General features: G+C 33.8%; 2 protein-coding genes across 2 annotated transcripts in view; one reads left to right on the forward strand and one right to left on the reverse strand.

Moving 5' to 3' along the window:
• IQGAP2 (IQ motif containing GTPase activating protein 2) overlaps positions 1-20979 on the forward strand; it is a 140759-nt gene that overhangs the window by 86319 nt on the left and 33461 nt on the right. Inside the window, exons 6-13 of the mRNA XM_070938821.1 lie at positions 4522-4589; positions 4971-5084; positions 6947-7125; positions 8352-8439; positions 11145-11308; positions 12760-12920; positions 13108-13232; positions 14075-14238. Of these exons, the coding sequence (XP_070794922.1) occupies positions 4522-4589; positions 4971-5084; positions 6947-7125; positions 8352-8439; positions 11145-11308; positions 12760-12920; positions 13108-13232; positions 14075-14238 (1063 nt within the window). The remainder of the gene's footprint in view (positions 1-4521; positions 4590-4970; positions 5085-6946; positions 7126-8351; positions 8440-11144; positions 11309-12759; positions 12921-13107; positions 13233-14074; positions 14239-20979) is intronic.
• On the reverse strand, positions 16443-19070 carry F2RL2 (coagulation factor II thrombin receptor like 2). Its single transcript, XM_070938820.1, has 2 exons — positions 19007-19070; positions 16443-17542 (listed from the first exon to the last, which is right to left on the reverse strand). Exons 1-2 carry the CDS (start codon positions 19068-19070, stop codon positions 16443-16445), a joined length of 1164 nt encoding a protein of 387 aa, XP_070794921.1.

A 20979-nucleotide genomic window follows, 5' to 3' on the forward strand; every position in this document is an offset into this window, starting at 1 on the left:
AATTAGTCAGTTTAACTCAGTTAAACTGTTAAGGATAAAGTTCAGTTCATATTCAATTCTGCAGTAGTGCTTCATAATATTAATTTCAAAAAATAAAAATGGGATCAGTTTAAGAATGAAAAGAATCCAACTTCCCCCTCTCTCTACTGTATATAGTTAAACTGTGTTTTAATTATGGAAACCTGTAAAACGGGCTGTTCTGATCTTTGATTACTTATTCACTAATGTCCTATTTCAAGGTTATGCTATTATGTACATAATAAGGCTTAGCAACATGCTCAGGGAATTTTCTTAAAAATTTGGATGTCATAAATGGAATCCTATTGTTTCTATAGAATTTACTATAATTCAGAAAATATTATGTAAGTACTATGCGCAAAAATATATATTCTGCATTCATACTTGAATTAGTATGGGACAAGTATTCATTTAAACATGTTCAGGAAACTACAGCTAGTGCTCACTGACTGCAGTTGAGACCAGCAACTCAATCAGTAGGCAACATGATTCTAAAGTAAAACATTACATGACTGTGTCTGACTTACAATATCAGTTTGTCAATTCCAGCTATGATCATTAAGCAAATCGCCATTGTTTGTTAAGCATGACATCACGTGAACACTATTTGTGACTTTCTGCCGACTTCCCCACTAACTTGGTTTGTCATAAGCTATCTGCAAAGATTGCAAATGGTGATCACGTGAGGATGTAGCAATTGGCCTAAATGTGTACCAGTTGCCAAGCATCCAAATCACAATCATGTAATTTTGGAAACATTACACAGGCCATAACTTTTTAGTGCCATCAAAACTTTGATCAGTAAGTGTTCAGTAAGCTGTAGCTGAGAGTGGCAGATTGCATATTATTGATTTTCATATATGTAACACAGTGGTGAAAACTAAAATTTGTTACTACTCCATCGCTACCGGATTGGGCGATCTGGTCCGAACCGGGAGCATTTCACCCCTGATGTAACACAATGCCTATATGAAAACAAAGTGCATTTCTCCTCGTGACAGCATGTAGTGTTTTGGTTTCGATATCTGCATCCTATCCAAGCTTCCATCTGAGCATGGAAGAGCAATAAATCTTAAGTTCTTATCTAGACAGATATTATTTAGTGTAGTCAATCTCTTTCTGGCATTTTAAAGAAGATTTTTGAGTCAAGTCATCATTTTTACCATCTTTAAATAGAATAGAGAAAATTTTGGACAGATGACTGGGCACCACCTTTATGAATAATTCTAGGAGAAGGAAAATTACTGAGCATAGATAGATGTGAGACAAACTGTATGGGCATGTCATATATTTTATTGGGCCAAATTTCATTGGTTTTTAGTGGCTGAAACATGTTTTGGATCTTTAAATTTGTATGTTTGTTTTCTTGCTAAATCATGTCCTTAATATAACTATGCAAACCTGGTTGCTGAGCTTGTTTAAATATGTTTGTAAATTTGATTTTTTTTTACAAAGTAAACACATTAAACTCTAAATATTAAGTGTTTTTTGCATTAAACAATTAGTTCATAACAAAATGATGCTAAATTCCACTCTAGTGATATCATAATCCATGGTCACAAATTCTATAGAATGTTGAATACTGGGAGGCTTTCAGATATTTATATCTGAAAGATGTACTAAAGATGCCTTAAGTGATTTCCAGACTTATAAAAACATAGATATGGAGCTCTTCACCTGTCAACTTTCCCAGGTAGACCAGACAGTTCCTTTACAGGCCTGAGAACCTAGGGAAGGTCCCTTCTGATCTTTCTTTGTCCCTGAGACAGCTGATGCTGTGTCCTCTGTTACCTGCCCATTCCTTCGGCAGTGTTACTTTGTCTGTTTCTCAAGGTCTTTCCCACATTCTATTACATCACATTTAGCTATACATAATTTCAAGGAAAACTATTTTTCTGTGTGTTTTAACTCTATCCTTTCCTCCAAGACAATGTCCTATTAATTGGATATTATTTAGAATACATCAGTTCTGAATCATCAGATGAATGATGGAATAATTTAATGTCTTGCTGCATTCTAAACTCTTCTATTAGGAAATGCAAACATTTAATTTTAAAGGAACCTAGTATCGGGTACTATATTTTGGTGATTTGTTTATTGTCTTATGCATTCATATGTATTGTTAACTGGAATGTGAAAATTACCTTCTTTGAAAATTGTGTTTTAGCTGGTATAAAAACTGTTTGGAATTTTAAACGATTCCAATTATCATTTGTTATTTTGATTTTGGGAGATGGCCACCCACAATAGAAATTCCACAGAAAAATGCTTTTGTCTCCCCAACCTTTCCGCTGAAGAATTGTTTAGTTGTAGAAAGTACACAGCAACAAAACTATATGTGGTGGTTCCACTGCTAATACAAAGCCAATACTGTATCTTGAATCGAAGAATCAACACTTTAGGATTTGCTTGATTTCTTCAGTGTTTTATGTTCCAGGTTCTGGACTGGTAACACTAGTTAAACGGGGGAAATCTGGAATCATTAATCGAAAAGTTTATTCCTGAGTAAGGGGATTTCCTATTGTGCACCATCCAGAAGAGTGTCACAGAATAAACATGTGCTCATGTAGAACTCCTTCTCCTGAGGGAAATAGATACACTTCAGAACTCAGGAGGCCAAGAATGTGAGGGTAGAAAACTCAGGAGTCCTCAGAGAGGACTGGTACGTTGGTTAGAGATATCCTCACCTCCTCCTTGCTGTACTGTCAGTAAAGTGGTGTGTGTGTGTGTCTGTGGGTGTGTGGTGTGGGTGTGAATAAAAGCACTGCATCTTCCAAATCTGTTTCCCTTGCCTACTAGAGCATATGTAAAGCATATGTGAATGCGGAATAATCCTACTCTTTTGAGGAATGACTTTATATTGAGATTTGAACATCAGATGCAACAAGTTACATCATCACAATGTCTAACAATAACAATATTATAAAACCCAAGCATTAGTAATGTTCTTTCTTTTTCAATAATCTGCATATATTTTATAGTTAAAAACAACTTCAAAACCTGAATAATTTCTAATATATAATTGTGCCACATTGTTGACTTGCAGCTTTGTTTAATATGAATTCTTCCTAAGGCTTCAAAATACTTGTTTTAAAAGACAGTTCATACTAGCAGTGTGTGACTGTTAACATTCCCAACACCATTACAAATGCCGAAAATAGCAATTAATTAATTATCAATAAAAATGAGAAAGGAATATATTACATAAATACACTTTTATTTTATTAATAAAATAAATATTATTTCTAAAAGTGTGCTAAGGTGAATGTTTCTTATTGATAAAAATAAAATTCCATTGCCCTCTAGTGGTCCACAATACTTTCTCCTCAATTTTCCTTTTCTTTCTAGCTATTAAATATTATGCTCTCCTCATAATCATAGCAGTTGTTAAAATGTCAAAATTGAATGTATTAATGGCTAATTAAGGAACTCTATTGTGCCAATTAAAATAATTTCCGAACACTAGAAAGATACGGAATTATTTACTGGTATTTTATTAATAGCCATTGGTTCTAAACATAATACAAAGCTGCTTTAAAAATTGAGATCACAAGTAGAAAATAGTTTGGATAATTACAACATGACAAATTTAGGTTCACATTTAACTTATCTATTAAATATTAAATACTTATTCTTTGAACTCCTTCCTAGAAAATTCTAAATTACTGCAAAACTAATTTTCCTAATATTTCCTGTTTTCAGAAACAGCTGTTTTCTGTTCATGTTTGTTCCCTGTGTTCTAACAGCTTGGCAAATCGTCAATTTCATTTACTTACAATTAGTATATAACTTCATGTTTGCCATCTCTTTGTTTTTATTCAGGTTCAACTTTTAAAATGATAAGCGTCTCCAAATTTATTTATTTTTTAAAAAATCCTTTTATATCTAAAATATGCCTTGGCCACTTTTGAACCACTTTGACCCACTCTTTTATAGCAATTTTGATAGTCCCTTGTGTAATCTTAATAAATTTCCCAAATCCTTAACAGTTGTTAACTTCACATGGCAGGAAGACATGAATAAAGATGTGAATTTGTTCAGCTGTTGTCCAGATGGTTCCACTATAAACATTTTGGAATAGTAATTATGTAGATTTTCAAGTACCCTGAAATGAAATAGGTTTCCTTGGCGTAATTTCAATAGTTTTAAGTTTGTTGCAGATTCTCCAGAGCATTGAAGAACATAGATAGTCACAGATTTATGTATGTGAGAGAAATATTACTTTCACTACTTTCACTGTTGAGGCAATATTTTATATATATTATTTTGAACTGTCTTAAAGAAAGGAGATGCAGAAGTCTTGCAAATCTAATTTAAAAGTGTTTTGAAAGGAATATAGTTGTAATTATTTTAAGAAAGGAACCATTTCTAACAAAACATGCAGGATTGTATAAAGGTCAACGCAGGCATTGTAAAAGAAACTCTAATGGGCAATACTCAACTTTAATTAATCATTCCTATTGTATTTATGCTATTCATTTACTTTTTCTTTCTCTCCCTCAGTTTATATTTGTTTAAACTAGGAATAGCTCCACAAATCCAGGATTTGCTTGGAAAAGTAGACTTTACAGGTACTTTTTATCTTTGTAACTTTTTTTGTATTGAGAAAACTTTATTTTTTGAAGCTTCTACTAATTCCTTAATTGGTTAATAGTTCCATTCACTTGCATTCATTCTTTGTGTTTTTGTGCTGAAGTGGGTGTAAAGTAGCTATGTAAAAAATGTGCTGTATTTTACAAAGAGCTGCTCGGTAACAAACACTACAGCTATGTGTGCTACAGTATTTCTCATATAGAAAAAGGAGATAAGAATTAGAGGAATAACATTTGTTCCATTTGTGTTATTGTTATTCTTGATTTTGTCACTTAGTAACCTGGACAGTTTTTTTTTCTTGTATTATAATCTTTTTTCCCCTTCCTTTCTTTTTCCTTCTTCTTGTCACCAATAATTAGAGGAAGAAATAAGTAACATGCGGAAGGAACTGGAAAAATATGGTATACAGATGCCATCATTTAGTAAAATTGGAGGCATCTTGGCCAATGAGCTTTCAGTGGATGAAGCTGCATGTAAGTTCCCCAAAATTTTAGGAAATGCTATTCTAACCTGTTTCCTAATGTTCCTGAAAGCTGCATTAACTTTAAATATGAGGTGACAATCAAATTTACCGACTACCTATAGTAGCTAGAACAAGGGCATGAAGTACTTGTTTTTGCAACTACGTATTTTAGTGTGTTTTGAACATTTTAAAGATTTACATATTTTAAAATACAGGTAGTCCTCAACTTATGACCACAATTAAGCCCAAAATTTATGTTGTTAAGTGAGAAATTTGTTAAATGAGTTTTGCCTATTTTATGACTTTTCTTGCCACATTTGTTAAGTAAATCACTGCAGTTTTTATATTGGCAACACGGTTGTTATGTGAATCTAGTTTCCTCATTGACTTTGCTTGTCAGAAGGTCAAAAAAGGGATCACATGACTCCATGACACTGCAACTGTCATAAATGTGAGTCAGTTATCAGTCACCTGAATGTAAATCACATGACCATGGGGATGCTACAACGGTCATAAGTGAAAAATAGTCATAAATCACTTTTTTCAGTGTCATTGAAACTTTGAAGCAGGGGTGAAATGCTCCTGGTTCGGACCGGATCGTCCGATCCAGTAGAGATGGAGGCGGGTGGTTCGGAGAACTGGTAGCAAAAATCCCTGCCCCCCCATACCCAGCTGAGCCGCACAATCATCAGAAGCTTTTTTTTTTACTTTTAAAAGCATTTTTCTACAACCTCTTTGGCTGAAAAAATGCTTTTAAAAGTAAAAAAAAAAGCCTGTGATGATCGTGCAGCTCAGCTGGGATCCTCAAAGGTTTTTAAAAGCATTTTTTCTACAACCTCTTCAGAGGTTGTAGAAAAAATGCTTTTAAAAGCCTCTGAGGATCCCAGCTGAGTTGCCTGATTGGCAGAGGCTTTTTTAAAAAGCTTCTGACGATCCTCTGATGACCAGGCAACTCACTTGGATCGTCAGAGGCATTTAAAAGAAAAAAAGCCTCTGCCGACCAGGCAACTCAGCTGGGATTGTCAGAGCCTTTTGAAAGCATTTTTTTACAACCTCTTCACCGAGGTAGAAAAAATGCTTTTAAAAGTAAAAAAATAAATCAAAATGCCCACCCAGTCACATTACCCCACCACCACCAAGCCACGCCCACATCAAAAATTAGAAAGGTATCTAAAATCAAAACATAGCATTCAAAAGAGTTAAGCTTAAAAATATAATTACCAAGGGAAAAAATAATAATCTCATCTAATTGTTTTCTAATGATCTCTTGGGATAGTCTTTCCACTGGTTTAGCTATGTATGTTCGTAGCCTGAAAACAGGAAAGGAACAAGGATATTTGAATGAAAGGGTTTCATTCAAATATCCACACTTTGGATATTCTGGTGAAGCATTTTTATTAGGTCAGGGGTCCTCAACTACCAGGCTGTGGGCCATTACTGGGCCATGAGCCGTTCGGTACACACATCCCCACTTGCATGAGCAGTGGGCAACCACGGGTGCACATGCTTCATTTACGCAAGAATCGGGCACACATGTCCACCACTCCCACAAATGGAGCTGCACATGCGCTTGCCAGCCGCTCACATAGAACCTCATCCCCCTCCCCCCGTTGGTCCGCAAAGCCGGAAAGGTTGGAGAACTCTGATTTAGGCTCTTCTGTTCTGATGTTAATTTTTGTGAGCATGTCTTTGCATACTCTCTCTTTGCTTGCTTTCTGTTTTGTATGAAACCATACTGGTTAAATAGAAATTGTGCAGAAACCGAATTGTAAAAGTATGATAGCTAATAACAAAGATTTTGGAAATTTTAATTCACTGAGGCTTTTATCTTTAAATATTGAACTATTATTCTGGTTTATTATTCTTTTTTAGTGCATGCTGCAGTTATTGCAATTAATGAAGCTATCGAGAAAGGAATTGCAGATCAGACCATCAAAACATTGCAAAATCCTAATGCCATGTTAGTAAATGTGGATGATAATTTAGCCCATGAATATCAAAAGGAGCTTTCTGGAGCAAAAAAGAAAAAAGAAGAGAATGCAAGACTTAAGGTGAAGAAATAAATTATTTATTATTAATTGTATGATGTGAAAATGAGTTGTGACAGAATACCAGTTTTAATTTATTTATGGCTGTCTTAAATATGCAAGATTCAAAAACTTAAAATGACAAATTTGTCAATGCTAATAAATATTTTTTTGCATATAAAACAAGTTTGTTTAATCACCCAAAAGATCAATCATCACATATTAATATATCAATAAATAAGGAAAAATGCCTCTACAAAAATACATTTAAAACCAATCAAAATGAAAAATATAAATTAATTTAAATTTAAATCAGCATTTCCAAAATTAGGAAGCAGACCTGCTGACAGGTACATTCCTGGGGTGAGGTGAGATGGGAAGAAATAATGGCCTGGCCTCAAAAAGTGATTGGAAGGAGAAAAGTGTCAGCTAATTTGGGTTGGTTCCTTTTTTCCTCTAGGAACACATATGTAGCTTGAATGCAAACAGGTGGGAGGGGAAAATTTCTTAGATAGATGTTTTATGTCTTTCTTATTTACATGACTATAAAAGAGGGAGGAGGGGAATCAGAATCTTGTAAGTTTTTATTATTATAGCCAATCTAAATAAAAGTGCAATATGGAAGGTCTAATTCTGGTTACCTATTAAGATGAGATTAAATAACAAACTTTATTTTTCCAGATTTAGAATCTTCACAGAATATTAAAAAAGGGAGGCCCACTTACCATTTCTACTATGCCAAAAGTGTAATGTGGATTAAGAAATACAATATAGACAGTTCAATTTATATTTTTTGGTTCATTATAGAAAATTTAATATATTAGAATGCTATTACAAAGATAATATTAGTTTAAAGACCTGAATATATCTTTAGATTATATAGTATTTTTGGAATTTATCACTAATCACTCTGTAAAGAATTACATTATTCTACATGGGGAAGGAGTAGCAAAGAAAATAATTATTCATGCAGGAAAGATTGTTACCTTAGATTTATGGTATTTTTTTAAATTATAGATACATGTTCACTTTCTGTTTATAAAGTGACTATTGATATAGTTAAAAGACTCAGGAATATTGTGACTTGTGTTTGAGAAGTAATTATTTCTTTCTAAATTCAGTCGAAAGATACCTTTTGTGTGTTGCATACTTTTGTATGTGGATTTTCCTCCCGTATGTGTGCACAACCTCCTTTTTAAAATCAGGAATAGCTCTACCCTTCTTTCTATAATGGTAATTGTTGCTTCTAGAGTGACTCGATTTTGGAAGAAGAAAGAGATGTATATGAAGAATTGCTTACACAAGCTGAAATCCAGGGAAACATCAATAAGGTCAACCGTGAGTATTCTTCCCACTTATGAAAACATTGATTCCTGGCATACCCACTCTTAATATTAGTGGAAAGTACCAGTGTGTGTTATTTTCTCACAGTTCATTGAACTCTAAAACTGGCATAGATTATAATTTCATCAGTAATGTGTCATTCTTTCAGAGATAAACTTTGCTGTTTTACTATTACTAATCTTGGATAAGGACATTCTTCTTTGCCCTTTTGCATTCTCAATAACAATAGAAACATTATGATTCTAGTTGCTTTACCTCTAATTCTCTCCTCTTCTGCCAGCTGCAAAGTTCTGTAAATTTTGACCCCTCTTACATGTTGCATTTTAGTGTTGGATTTAAGAAGTGTCTATTCTGAAGTGTCCTTGCATGCTTGTCCAGAAGGATTTGATGCAAGTTCTCTTAAACAACTGCATGTATCAAAGGGCTAAAAGAGAAAAAAATTTATAATATTTTGCTTTCTGTAAGCATTGTTTTCCTTTCAGTTCACATAGCTTTAGCCCAAGTGAATGAGGCTATTGACATGCAAGATGAAGTGGCACTAATGGCAGGCTTGAACAACCCAGCTCTGAGCCTGCTTGAAGTTCTGCTGCAAAATTCCTCCTGGTACCTAGCACGGTTATTTGATACTAAAGAGCAGAGAACACAGGTAACTGATTATAACGTGCTAGAGTGACACCGAAATCGCTTAACTTTAAAGTGTGATTTCAGTCTTGATACTTTGGCCTTCTTACAAATAGAAGAGAGAGGCTTTCAAAATACTTCATATATAATATTGCATAATTTACTCTTAATTTAACTTAGAAACATAATATTTTCTAAGGTTGGATATAAACAGGAAAAAAAACTAAGTTGAAAAATGTTGAAATTGTCTGTTCTAAGAAATATTTCTGGCTATTTGCTTTATGAAAGGACACTATATTTTTTGTAACAGCCTACTATTGATGTCCCTAAAACTGATATCCACCTAAAAGTTTTGAATATTATGGTATTGATTACTTATTTGCCTTTTAATTAAAATACAGTAAGAAATGTTTTCCCCTAATCTGTTAGATAGCAGGGGTTCCAATTATCCTCGACAAAAATGAGATACAGAATGAAGTTAGTGTTGCCAATGAGGAATCACACTCTCACAAATTTAGTGAGTAACTTGTTAATTTTCACTTATAACTTCACCTCATGGTAAATTTTAAGATTCAGCAGTTCTAACGATAAAATATGAGTCCAGTTATATTTTATCTAAGCTAGTTCCATGGTGTTTTTTGTCATTTTTGCTTTGTTGTCACATTGCTTTTTTGGTTCAGTAGCTTCCCCCCCACCCCCCCACCCCCAACTATTGTGTTTTTAATCCAGTTCAATTACTGGGTTAATTACACTTTCCTGCATAACAGATAGAATTTACTTACTCCGTCCCAGTTACTTTGTATTATTAAGTTGGTGTTGCAACAAATAGAACTTTGGAAAGTATGGCATGCTTCTATAATATAAAAGTGAATATGTGTAATTTATTGTTGAAGTTAGTTCTTTTTCTTTGAACACTATGTTTAAGAGGGTTCTAAATTTGCAGTTGCCTTTCTGTCAGTTGCTCTTTGCTTCTTGAGATATTAGAGCTTTTCTTCTAGATGTTGATTTGAGCTCACTTTTCATTTCATGCTTTCTTTGGTTTAACTTAAGAGCAATTTATTCTCCATAATATTTGAATTGAATTCATGAATATAATCATTTTTGGTTGTTATATATGCATCAGTTGACTTATCGATCCGAATTTTTTTAGAGATAGAGTTTTTATTAGCATATCCATATTTTGTTCCATTATTTGAAACACTAAATGAAAATATTAGTTATATAAAGGAAACCATTAGTTTTATTAAATGTTGTTCTTCAGTCTAGGCAGAGATTATTATTTTACATGTAGTAGGTTATCCAGTATGGCCTTATATATTTTGAGTAATCAAAGCACATGTGCAGGGGTTCCTGTATGATATAATTTCCCATTTACTTCAGCATCTATCTCATGTCTGTGAACATATCAGAAGATTACCGTAGTTGTATTCACTGATTTTAGTATAATATGTAAGCATAGAGTTTTAAAAACTGCTGTGTTATTTTGAAGAGAAAACAAATTTCTGCCCTTTATAGTAAATCAGCTCTTGCATACAAATTAATATTGAGTTGGCCACTTTTCTTATTTCCTTAATATTTGATTATCTTAAATTTAAAAAGAGGCATTAGATTATATTTTTTTACATTTAAAATAATCAGAGGTCAAGGAAATAAAATTATTTTAATTAAATTATTTGATAAAAACCTTTCTAATTAAATTGTCAAAATAAAGTATAAACTTGCAGGGTTATGAGCACCTTTTGTTTGGAATATTTTTTTAGATTCCCCCCCCCCTTTTGTTAGTTTTCAGCAGATTTCTGTGACATAAGAGCACCAGTGTGCCTACCGTCCCTGTCCTAATGTTTCCTCTATTTGTATCTATTTTATGTATTCAATTCATGCCTACACTTATATATATTACCTAATATGTTCTTGACAAATAAATAAAATAAATAAATAATTAGCTTCACCAAAAAAAAAAAAAAAAAAGACTTAACAATTTTCTTCTTTTATATCATTAGAAATACCAGATATACAATCTGGTATGCAATGGAACAGGGTTAACTGGGTTTTTGGATATTTCTCTTTTTTGACACTAGAACTTACTGCAGTTGACAATATTAACATTGCAATTCGTAACTGTGACTCAAACATGACAATTGCTGCTTTAATGAAACCTGAAGCCCAGTTACCTGAAGTTTATCCTTCTGCTGCCTCTGTCTATCAGACTGAACTCTTCAATCTTCAGCAACAGAATGCTATGGTAAGATGGAAGCTATTTGAATGTGTCCCCAAAGCCAACTAATTGGAAAATAGTTATACTAAAATATGTATAATTTCTTCTATGACTTTTAAACATGCACTTTCTGTAAAGACTTTTATTAATTCTTGGTTGTCAATGTGTTTGCACAAATATTGTAGAAATAAGATAGATAAGAAAAAATACTAGATTTTTAAAATGTGTAGGTTTGTTTCTAAAGTCATATATAGTCCTAACTTAATAATTCTGTTCTTGAACTAGGCTTTATCTCCCAAATTTTGATCAAAATTAGCTGGCTAATTTTGCTGCTAGTTTTAACATACCAAAATTTTCCTTAGTTTAGGATGGACTTAGCATCCCTGATACAGTGGTGGGTTTCAAAATTTTTTACTACCTGTTCTGTGGGTGTGGCTTAGTGGGCGTGGCTTGGTGGGCATGGCAGGGGAAGGATACTGTAAAATCTCCATTCCTACTCCATTCCAGGGGAAGTTTACTGCAAAATCCCCATTTCCTCCCGATCAGCTGGGACATGGGAGGCAGAGAATACATGTGGGCGGGGCCAGTCAGAATTTTTACTACCGTTCTCCGAACTACTCAAAATTTCTGCTACTGGTTCTCCAGAACTGGTCAGAACCTGCTGAAACCCACCTCTGCCCTGATAGTTTAGTCCTTGGTCATCCTGACCTACCTCAAGAAATCCTTTCTTTGCTATTAATAGTTAGTTACCAATGTTTACAGCTAAAATAAAGTTTCTTGTTGCAGAGACTTTGTGAGGCCTCTTTTTACTTCAGATTTTGCTCTTTGAGTTTATTTATCAGTGGGTTGTTCTATATTTGAACAATTTAGCTATTGTGGCTGGGAAGCAATATGTGCTTTCAAAGCGGTTCTTGCAATAGGATTGATTTTCCTAATTTTCTTGTCAGAATTAGAACAGAGAAGGAAAAAGGAAAAAAGGTTAATAAATGATATGGAGTGTTGAAGAAAAGACAGCATGGAGAGAAGCAAAGAGAGTAAAATGCCTATAAAAGCATTTGCTTGTTCATTCCTGTATTATTAATAAAATCAAAAATGAAATAACATTAAAATTAAAATATATATGTAATTCAGAGAAATATGCAAACTAATAATTATTGTATTTTCAGATAGTTAAGGTTGCGCTTTCTTAATTTTTTTCAAGAACATTAATCTTGAGTAAGCAAAACCTGTCATCTACTGTGTACTGTGAATGAAAATAATTCTCAAATGTCTCTTGAGGCAATATTATAGGTCAGTTAAAATGTTTGCATTTCTAAGAGGAAATTTGAAAGCTTACACATTATTTTGTAAAAATGCAGTTGGCTTAATAGATGTATTACTTCAATATTAGCATTGGCTTTTTCAGGGTTAAACCATAACTCATTTTTTACATATTTGAAAGCTTTATTTTTCTTACTGATCTGAATATATTTCTACAGAAATACTTAGCTCATGATGAACTGTCTATTGCTGTTGAAATGCTCTCAGCTGTCGTGCTGTTAAATCAGGCTTTGGAAAGTAAGAACATAGAGGCAATAAAAGTACACCTCAGCAACTCATCCATTGGCTTTAACAATGTGGAAGAAGAGAACTTGCAACGGTAAAAACATTACTGTATTTCTGTGAATTATTTACCACTTACATTTTAAGAAAAATTATATAATTATACAAATTCTATAATTTAATGGTGCTTTACTGTGTGGAATTGTTCATTAAACTATGATAATTGTTTAGCTAATCTAACTTTAGGGTACAGTACAAGCAAATTTTTAATTGTTTCTTCACAGTTATGCTGACACCTTGCTGTCCATTAAATTAGAGGCTTTGTCTCAAGGACAACAGTATTTAAGCTGGAATGATATCCAGAACTGTATTGACATGGTTAATACACAAATACAAGAAGAAAATGATAGTAAGTATTCTGCTCCATGTAACTCTTCGTTCATACAATTTAATAAAATACGGATCAGTATATAATATATGTTAAATAGCATTAATTTATTTACAGTACTCAGTTCATTTTTTAAAAAAAATATCCAGAATTGTGAGGTTGCAAACCATAACAAAAACTGGTCAACCAGAAACTACATGTTAAATGTTTTGTGTGTGTTGGCTGAAAAAAAAACCCTCCCTTTATTTATTGAAGCCACGCCCATCAAGCCACGCCCACAGAATCAGTGGCGAAAATTTTTAGATTTCATCACTGCCCCAAATCAATTTGAAAAACAGTTTGGAGAGAATTCAATTATAGTGGCAAACTGTTGAATTAATGGTAGACTTCCTATGCTTCAAATAGATTTCAACAGATCTCTTTATATATCTGTAAAAACAGAAGCCTTGAGCATCCTTGTTCCAAAAATAGCATAAAGTTAGTATATTGAAGACAGCCATGCAAGTGTTAATCTAGCTTTTATTATTAGAATCAAGCAGATAATTTACAAGTGTTCTGTAGATATTTGGAGAATTAGACCAAAAGAAATGGGTTTCAAATTGTTTTTCCTCCAGTTATAGCACACTCATTTATATTCCCATATTGCTGTCCAATTAAAATTGCTTAAGACTACTAAGTAATTTTGATATGCTTCTTTCAACCAGTCGCTCTTAAATAAAAGTTATATTTTTGTGTATTTTAAAAAAGCTGAATAATAAATTTGCAATTATTAGTTTAAACCACTTTGAATATTGATACATAACTACAGTTACATTTATTTCTTTCATCTAACAGTATATTAACTCTACACTTTTTTTTAAAAGAAATTTTGGCAGTGGGTTTTATTAATGAGGCTATTGATCGAGGAGATCCAATAAGAACAATAGAAACACTGCTACTTCCCACAGCAAAATTACAGAATATAAAAGAAGCAAATGCCTATCATTATCAAGCAGTTTTGAATGATGCAAAAACACGCAAATGTCAGGTAGACAATTTTCAGTACTTTTTTCCCATTTTGTCAAAAGTTTTTATAATTCCTATATATATGCATTGCAATTATTTATTACAATATGCTGATGGCATCTCAGGAAGATGTAAATCCCCTAAAATCCCTCTCTCTCAAAATATAGACAAAACATTTTGTTTCTGCATATTCTGTGGAGTTTTGGGGTGCTAGAGAACTATGAATTGTCCTCAGCTTGACATTTTCAAAGATCTAATTGTCTTAACAATGAATTTGAAGCTCTGTTATGCATTGTTTAAAAACGATTATAGTATTTATAATATTTATGTTATTTGTATTTATAGTGACACAGTTTTAATGACATTCTTAGGATTGGATTTTTAAGAATTTGCACAATGGATTTGAGGGTTACTAACAAATTCCTTGCATCTTTGTGGATGTTACATTCTATAACAGAAAATGCTTAGGTTAAGGTTGTGATCTGAGATTGTAAACCCTGCTTTACACCCATGCCTATCTACATCTCATCATTCCTATCACCCATCTCCTCCCACTTACGACTGTATGGCTGTAACCTTGTGGCTGGTATCCTTAAGATTTATATTGACTGTTTCCCTATGACTATCATTAAGTGTTGTGTCTTATGATTCTTGACGAATGTATCTTTTCTTTTATGTACACTGAGAGAGTATGCACCAAGAAAAATTCCTTGTGTGTCCAATCACACTTGGCCAATAAAGAATTCTATTCTATTCTATAATGAAAAAATAATCATATAATATTGTGAAAGCATGAAAACTGTTGCACACTTATGAAATGTAGCTGTCCTGTAGCTTTTCCTGTCCTGTACACTTATGAAATGTAGCTGTCCTATCCTGCAGTCCTACGATGCAAAAGTAGAATCACTATCAATTTTTTATTTTCTTAACTACAGGGGTGTGTTACTGTAGGACCAGAGCAAAAGCTAATTTTTATTTCATTTATATTTAAATTTAGCTAACATATAGTTAATACGTTACATGCACAATAGTTTTTTTTTCCTCATGTCACATTAAAGATTATAATTTGATATGATCTATGGAGAGTGTCAGTCATCCAGATCATGGTTGTCGCATAACAGATAGATTAGTCTGAACTAATTCTTCCATTTCCTCATTCCCCCACCCCAACATCTAGCCAGAACTGATAAAGTTTCTTGGATGAGAAGCGAAACATCTTTTTCTTCTTTAAGGGGAAAAAACATAGTCCGGTTGCCTTTTAAAAAAGCACCTTTGGGACAATTTGGTATCTACAGTATTTTAGCTAATATTTGGGGGCATATTCAAAACATTTGAAAGCCACATCCCACTCTAGGTCTTAGATTATGCACAACTCTGGTTTATTATGTTTGCTATATCATCTAGCTGCTATTATGTGAAGCAGTACATGTAATCTTCCAGTTTAGCAATGCAATTTGGGAAATGCCCATAAACCAGGAGCAACTAAGGCTGTACAAATCATTTAGAAGACTGATTTCCTTGTGACATGGCTGCATCGAATTTACCACTTGGCAAAGAATTTTGGGACCTACATCCTTCAGGCCTTGCTGCAGCTGGACTAACAGAATAACAGAGTTGGAAGGGACCTTGAAGATCGTCTAGTCTAACCCCCTGTGGCACACAAAGGCCTTCCACTGGGATTCAGAGCATGAAAGGCTCTTAAAGTATTCACCTTCTAAATGTGAAGCTTCGGTGCTTAAATGAAGCTTCGGTGCTTAAATGAAGTGTGTGTATGTATGTGTGTGTGTTACTACCTTGTTGATTTTTTTAAAAGGATTAAATACTAAGATTCATTAATAAATCTGATAATAGCATTAAAATTTAGCCAAGTAATCATTAAAACTAAACATTAAATCATAATGTAAAATATTTTTTGAGATTTGTTAGAAATATAACATTGCTTAAATTTAAAGAATCACTCATTGCTGCAGGAAAAAGTCCAGGGTTATTTATTTTTTGTGGTCAATTATGAAGATATGCTGCAACCAAAACATGATCAAACCAAGCTAAAAGTGTAACTTTTAACCCTGTGAATGAAACATTTTCCTCAGTGGTATAAATATGAATAGCTTTCAGTATTTGCATAAAATTTGATGTTTGACATTATAAAAATAGAAGTCTTAAATAGGTAATTTTGTCAAAAATGTATGTATCTGTAACTTTTTCAAATATCACAGGAGACACGTGTCATGTTTTTTCTTCTTGAGCTATTTTAACCATGGTGAGATAAGTCTTGGTGTTATCATTGACTTTGGACATCAGGAAATAAAGAAAAGGATCAAGACAACTATTCAGGCTGCTTAGACATAAAGCAATCAGATAAAAGAAATATAAATTATCTTTAGAACTGTAATAATAATTCAGATGATGAGCAATCAGTATAACATTGCTGGGAGTATAACAAATAGCAAAAATGCTGAGGACAAGAAGACTAACTTTGACGTACCAGAACCACTTTTGTTCATAAGCCTGGAGTGTTTGAATAATGGAAATGTAACAAAAAATAACAATGCAAAGTGGAAGCATAAATCCAAATACTGCAAGGAAGATAAAGTAGTAGTGTTGGAAAGGGAGCATAGTTTCACAAACATTAAAAACATCATGGCAGGTAATGATATTTAGCTGGTCCAGATGATAGCTTTGTTTCATGATTATCAAAGGCAGCATATATAAAAAAACAACCGTCCATACCACACCGCAAGTTAAAGTAGCTAAGAACTTTTTAGGTAGAGTCCTGAAGGTAAATGGGTGAACAATGGCCATGTAACGGCTGATGCTGATACCAGTGAGAAGCAGGGTGGAGCAGTACGTATTTCCATAGAAGATGACAGTCACGATTCGACACATTGCTTCTCCAAATATCCAGTTATTGCTATTCAGGTGGTATACAATTCTGAATGGCAGCATTATACAGAAAAGGAAATCTGAAATAGCCAAATTTGTGTAGAATATGGCAGTACGGACTGATCTGATTCTGAAAAACAGCATCCACAGTGTTACGACATTGGCTGGTACTCCTATTAAGACAACAGCTATGTATATAGCCGGTAACATCTTCACACTCAGTGCGCTAGTAAGGTACTCCATGGTGATATTATTTACTTTCAATGATGAGATGTTGGATATTTCCATAGGACACTTTTCTTTTTTGTGGTTGGGCTTTGTCAGTCCATCTGGGGTGGAAATAGGTATTGGCTCATACATGCCTTGTGGAGTGCCATAGAAAGTCTTAACGGGGAGTGATTTATCATATTGAAAGTTCAAGCTGCTGTTGCCACACTTGTTTCCTAAAAATTGAAAAACAATGAAAATGTAGACTGTACAACAGAAATAAGCAGTGATATTTAAACGTTTCTTTCTCCATGAAGCAGATTTATTCCACAAGTATTAACAAGAGAGTGACATTTTTAAGTTAGTTTAAGAAAGAAAATAAGAGGAGTGGAAAAGTATCCTGTTTATTAAATAAGCTTTGTTTGTTCTGTATTATGTTGGGGAATAAAATTAGTTGTGTTTAGGATTACAACTTTAGACTATTCAAGTGATATTTAAGATGAAAGAAAGCTTTACTCTTTTCTCCAGAACGTCACATCAGGTCATGATTTATACTAACCAACTGTAATATAGCAAGTATAAGTAACCTGCTGCAGTTCAGAAAGCTTATGCCTTTTAGTAAAATCTTGTTAATTTGAAATTGATGGGACAGTCTGCCGTCCAATAGATATCTACCTATCTATCATGTATAGCAAAAAAGAGCAACCTGCAGCGCTCAGCCAGGTTTCAAAAGTTCTTGTCAAGACCTTGCAGGCCACTGATAAGAGTCATTTGCCCCTTCTTTAAGTCTGCTAGTCTGGAATGGGAGAAGGGGGGTAAATAATTCTTAGTGGAAAAGAAAGACATTGAAAGGCGGGGGAGGGGGGAGAATGAGAATTGGCTCCCTAAAAGTCCTGCAGTTGTCAATGGATTAAAGTTCTCGATTTATGATCACAATTGAGCCCAAAATTTCTGTTGCTAAGTAAGACAGTTGTTAAGTGAATTTTACCCCATTTTATGACATTTGTTAAGTGAAACTATTAAGTTAGTAACACGGTTGTTAAGTGGATTTCGCTTTCTCATCAAGTTTGCTTGTCAGAAGTTTGCAAAAAATCATATGACCTCGGGACAGTGCAAGCGTCATAAATATGACTCAATTGCCAAACATCTGAATTTTGATCATGTGATCATGGGGATGCTGCAATGGTCGTAAGTGTGAAAAACAGTCATAAGTCACTTTTTTCAATGCCATTGTATCATTGAACGGTCACTGAATGAACTAGTGTAAGTTGAGGACTACCTGTATTCAAGAAGGAATGTAGCCCTTTATAAGAAAGAAAGAAATATTGTCCACCCCTGTGTAATAGAGTAGTTCTCAAATGGATGTAAGTATTTTTTTAAAAAAAAACTATTTAGAACTATACTTACTTAATAAATAGCTAAAGTGCTTAAGAACAAAAGGTATGTTTATCCTTCTTTCTGAGAGTATTTACTTTTAAGTGATTGCTAATCCATGTGTAATGGGACATATCACTAAATGGTAATGCAGTGTTTTCTATCCAAGTCCCATGAATGAAAAAACATTAATTTGAAAGGGAAATCCATCTGATTTGAGACCTTGTTTAATAATCTATTTGAGCCTTCATGCTTGTTTTCAGACCTAATTGCTAACAAAATAATAAGGGACAAGGTACTGACACACAAAAACACAGATATCCTACCTTTCTGGCACAAACAGGAGGACAGATAGAACAATCCAGTTGTCAATAGGAGCCAAGTTTTCATTGTAGCAGTGATCAATTTTTAATTTTCTACAATAGGCATTTTAACTTGTAGAGTCTTGTTTAATCCCAATTTTAGTGAAAAGAGCTCAGAGCATCAGATCTATTTACTCATCCTCTGTAGCAATTTTGCAGAAAAGAGCTGATTTGTCCTTTTTCTTGTAGTGAGAAGGGTATGATGCATCAGAATGCGGAAGTAGGCGTGACTGCTTAAACTTCCAATTAACACAGACAAGAATTAACTCTTGAAGTACTGTTAGTAGAGAGTGAAATAATTATTATGTACAAATAGTGCCTGAATTTAAAAACATTTGTTTACATTTTACAGTGTCTCCTTACATTTTCATTGGAACATAGAGTTACCAGACATGAAGGGCAAAAACATACAAAGCCTTCTGCTCTCTTCTAGTAGTTGACTGGATTTTTACAGTCCAGATTTGGTCACCCGATTTGGTAACCCTAATTTACAACTGGAAAGAGAAGTGGTAGCTAGAGTCACGTAACATTATCTAGCAAGCAAACAATACATTTTAACACAATTGTATATGTCTGGGCGAATGAATTGCAGAATCAAATGGATTGTAAAAATAATTTTATAGCCTTTTAATAAGGAATTTGTTCTTGGCACAAAGGAAGAACAGGCTGTTAAAAGAGGATGCAGTTCTTTGAACTGTAGATGCATCCATTGCTCGCATCCTTAGCTATGAAGCTGTATTCCAGTCTAGGAGCTGGTGTATATAAAATATTCTCTGAATTATCCTTAAGAAGCTAAAATATGCAAATAATTGAAAAAGAAAGAGATATAACTGGTCTTCCATTTGGGAGACTTCTGTCTATATCAAATTTGCCTTAATTTTGGAGTCGTCTTGTTACCTCAACTTTCTGTGGGCTAGTTCTGCCTTTCTTTTTCATACCCCTTGCTTAATTCCTTGTGCTGTTTTGTCAGGGCTGAATATGGCTACTTTACTTAGCTGCTTCCAGTCAAGAATGAGGGGTCCTTAGTGCTTTTGGAGCTTGGTTGTTTTCTTGCAAATGTTTCATTACCTAATTAGTAGCATGAGTGATGTTATCTAATTTGGGTAATGAAACATCTACAAGGAACCAAGCTCAGAGGCCACCAAGGATCCCTCATTTCAACCCTGAGCTACAAATATTATTTATCGGTACTTTCAAGAATCTTGAAGTTACAAACTAACTTTTCCTCTGGTATTTGATTCAGCTTCATGTATGTTTCATTCTGATGTTTTTCACTGAGAATACATTTTTAATATACATGCCTGCTATTTTAATTATTATAGCACCATACAATCCATGTTTACATAAGTTCAAATATATAAGTAGAAAATTAGAATATAAAAACTGAACATAACTCTCAATTATGGTTTTAAGAACAAAGTATTAACACATCAGACTAATACATCTTATCTGATACAGTAATGATAGTGTGACTTACATGAACTGAAAGCATAGTAATTGTTCTAGACATTCTGTACAATAGAGATAATTCAAGGTAAGTTGTGTTGAGAATTAATAGGTATTCTGGGAAGGAAAGGGAGAGAAGACCTCCCTTTGCAATTACTGTATTTTTCACACTATAAGACGCACCTGACCATAAGATGCAGCTAGGTTTAGAGGAGGAAAACAAGAAAAAAAATACCACAGATAGGTGTCCTCTCATGTGCCAGCTCTGCCTATTGACTCCTGCACTGCGGAAAAGAGACAGAAGAGGTGAGCAATTACAAAGACAGAAGAGGGGTTCAGTACTGTAAAAGGACCCTGTCGCCACAGCCCTATTCACCAAAGGGCCAGCACTAGTCCACTGTTTGGACCCCTGAGGTAATATACTTCATGGTCTGTGACGCAATATTCACTCCATAAGATGCACAGACATTTCCACCCACTTTTGGGAGGAA

Source organism: Pituophis catenifer, unplaced genomic scaffold (assembly GCF_029215685.1).
Source record: "Pituophis catenifer annectens isolate HBS135680 unplaced genomic scaffold, rPitCat1.0.hap2 SCAF_2, whole genome shotgun sequence".
NCBI lineage: Eukaryota > Metazoa > Chordata > Lepidosauria > Squamata > Colubridae > Pituophis > Pituophis catenifer.

What these genes read in the sequence shown, in the direction of transcription:
- F2RL2 (XM_070938820.1), bottom strand. Translation starts at nt 19,070, where the DNA reads ATGAAAACTTGGCTCCTATTGACAACTGGATTGTTCTATCTGTCCTCC. An exon ending in CTCCTGTTTGTGCCAGAAAG is followed by an intron (nt 17,543 to 19,006) that starts GTAGGATATCTG and finishes TTCAATTTTTAG; the next exon opens with GAAACAAGTGTGGCAACAGC.